The sequence below is a fragment of the Rhagoletis pomonella genome, unplaced genomic scaffold (genome assembly GCF_013731165.1).
Source record: "Rhagoletis pomonella isolate Grant_MI unplaced genomic scaffold, Rhpom_1.0 Rhpom_scaffold_08542, whole genome shotgun sequence".
NCBI classification, from domain to species: domain Eukaryota; kingdom Metazoa; phylum Arthropoda; class Insecta; order Diptera; family Tephritidae; genus Rhagoletis; species Rhagoletis pomonella.
The window spans coordinates 5,411-6,945 of NW_023467069.1; the positions used below are offsets into that span (position 1 = coordinate 5,411).

The following is a 1,535-nucleotide window of genomic DNA, read 5'->3' on the forward strand; positions in this document are numbered from 1 at the left end:
AGAGCGATCCTGAAGAATCGGATGACGACGAACAGGGGGACGGGCAATTTAGCTTCACATAACCCAACCAATTTTTTTGTGGCTCCTAATGGTATGAGGTGAAGTAAGACTCCTATGCCATCCACCCGTGTGCGAAGCCACAGTACTCAGCGATGGCCATTGGCCCTTTTCTATAATATGCTGGATGTGGCTGCATTGGCATCTTATGTTATCAAAAATCAAATCGAAAAAAGCCAAGGGACGAATGACTTGGTGAATGGTTTAGTTCGTCGTCAAGTCGAAAATCGTATGAATAATCCCCAAGCCATCAAGATCAGCCATAGAGGCATATTTCGATGCAACTGTTATTATGTATGTAAATTCTATTAAACAAGATTTGTATAATCAGTCGCTTTCTTTGTAAAACAAGATAATAAAATAAATATATGTATGAAAACATGCAGTCAAATGCGTACAAATAATCTGCAAGTACATACATACATATGTACATGTGTATACATATAAGTTTATATGAAAAGATAAGGACTTGTAAACACTTAAGAGGAATAAAGCCGAGTCGATACTTTCGCAAGAATATTTGATTAGAAATGCAGCTAAGAAAAGTAATTTCTTAAAACATAAGTATAATATATGCCAATAATAAGAACATGCATTTTCAATTTCCGAAGGGTATATAAAGTGAAAAGTTGAGCTGTAATCCTCAGTTCAACTGTAGCTACCGTAACGAGCAGCAAAATATCAAAAATGTCAAGGAGCTTAATCATTGTAATAGTCAGCGCATGTCTGCTGGTGCAAGTACGTTGAAAATTTCTCCACAACTAAATTGTAGGGATACTAATATTTACTTTACTTTAATTTATACAGGCACAAGCCGTTCCACGCATGCGTCGTGAAGCAGGCGAGGCAGTAGTCGAAAGGAAGCAAACAACGACGGCAGTGCCCGAAAAGGCGAATTCATCCTCCTCAGAGGAGTCTCCACTGAAATTTAAGCCACGTCAGGTAGTGATGACAACAACCCTCGTCGACTTAGTTGGTTTGGCTAAATATGTTACCGAAAATGGTCGTCCACTTTTTAAGAAGGCTCTGGCCCAATTGGAAGCGCTTCCAGAAAAGAGTCCAGCGTTACAGGCGAATATTACCCGCATCGCCGACTATCTTAATACTAACTCGCACGAGCCGAATACAGCCGAAGCTGAGGGTATGTTATCTCTTTTCGATTCGCTGATTACACTCACCAGCATATTGGAGGATGCCAATGAAATACCACCCGAATTGGAGCAAGCAAAAACCGTTCAAAAAGCTTTCATCGATAACGGTGCGGATAAGTTTGAGGAGGACTTGAGAGCCGAATTGAAAGTGGTGTCGGGAAAATTCGAAAAGGCGATTGAAAAATATTTGGAAAGTTTGAATGAAGAGCAAAAGGCAAAGGAGACCAAACTGATCGATTGGTACACGAAGTTTACGAATGAGAAGGATGACGAAAAGAAGGCAGAATATTATACAAACTTTTTCGACGCTTACAAGCCATAAGAGTG

General features: G+C 39.9%; 1 protein-coding gene across 1 annotated transcript; it reads left to right on the forward strand.

The window, feature by feature from the left end:
* Positions 1-474: 474 nt before the first annotated feature.
* LOC118756052 lies at positions 475-1,530 on the forward strand. The gene is made up of 2 exons (XM_036490845.1): positions 475-795; positions 865-1,530. The coding sequence occupies exons 1-2, from the start codon at positions 745-747 to the stop codon at positions 1,528-1,530; spliced, it is 717 nt and encodes a 238-aa protein (XP_036346738.1). The 5' UTR covers positions 475-744.
* Positions 1,531-1,535: the final 5 nt, after the last annotated feature.

What these genes read in the sequence shown, in the direction of transcription:
- LOC118756052 (XM_036490845.1), top strand. Translation starts at nt 745, where the DNA reads ATGTCAAGGAGCTTAATCATTGTAATAGTCAGCGCATGTCTGCTGGTG. An exon ending in GCGCATGTCTGCTGGTGCAA is followed by an intron (nt 796 to 864) that starts GTACGTTGAAAA and finishes TAATTTATACAG; the next exon opens with GCACAAGCCGTTCCACGCAT.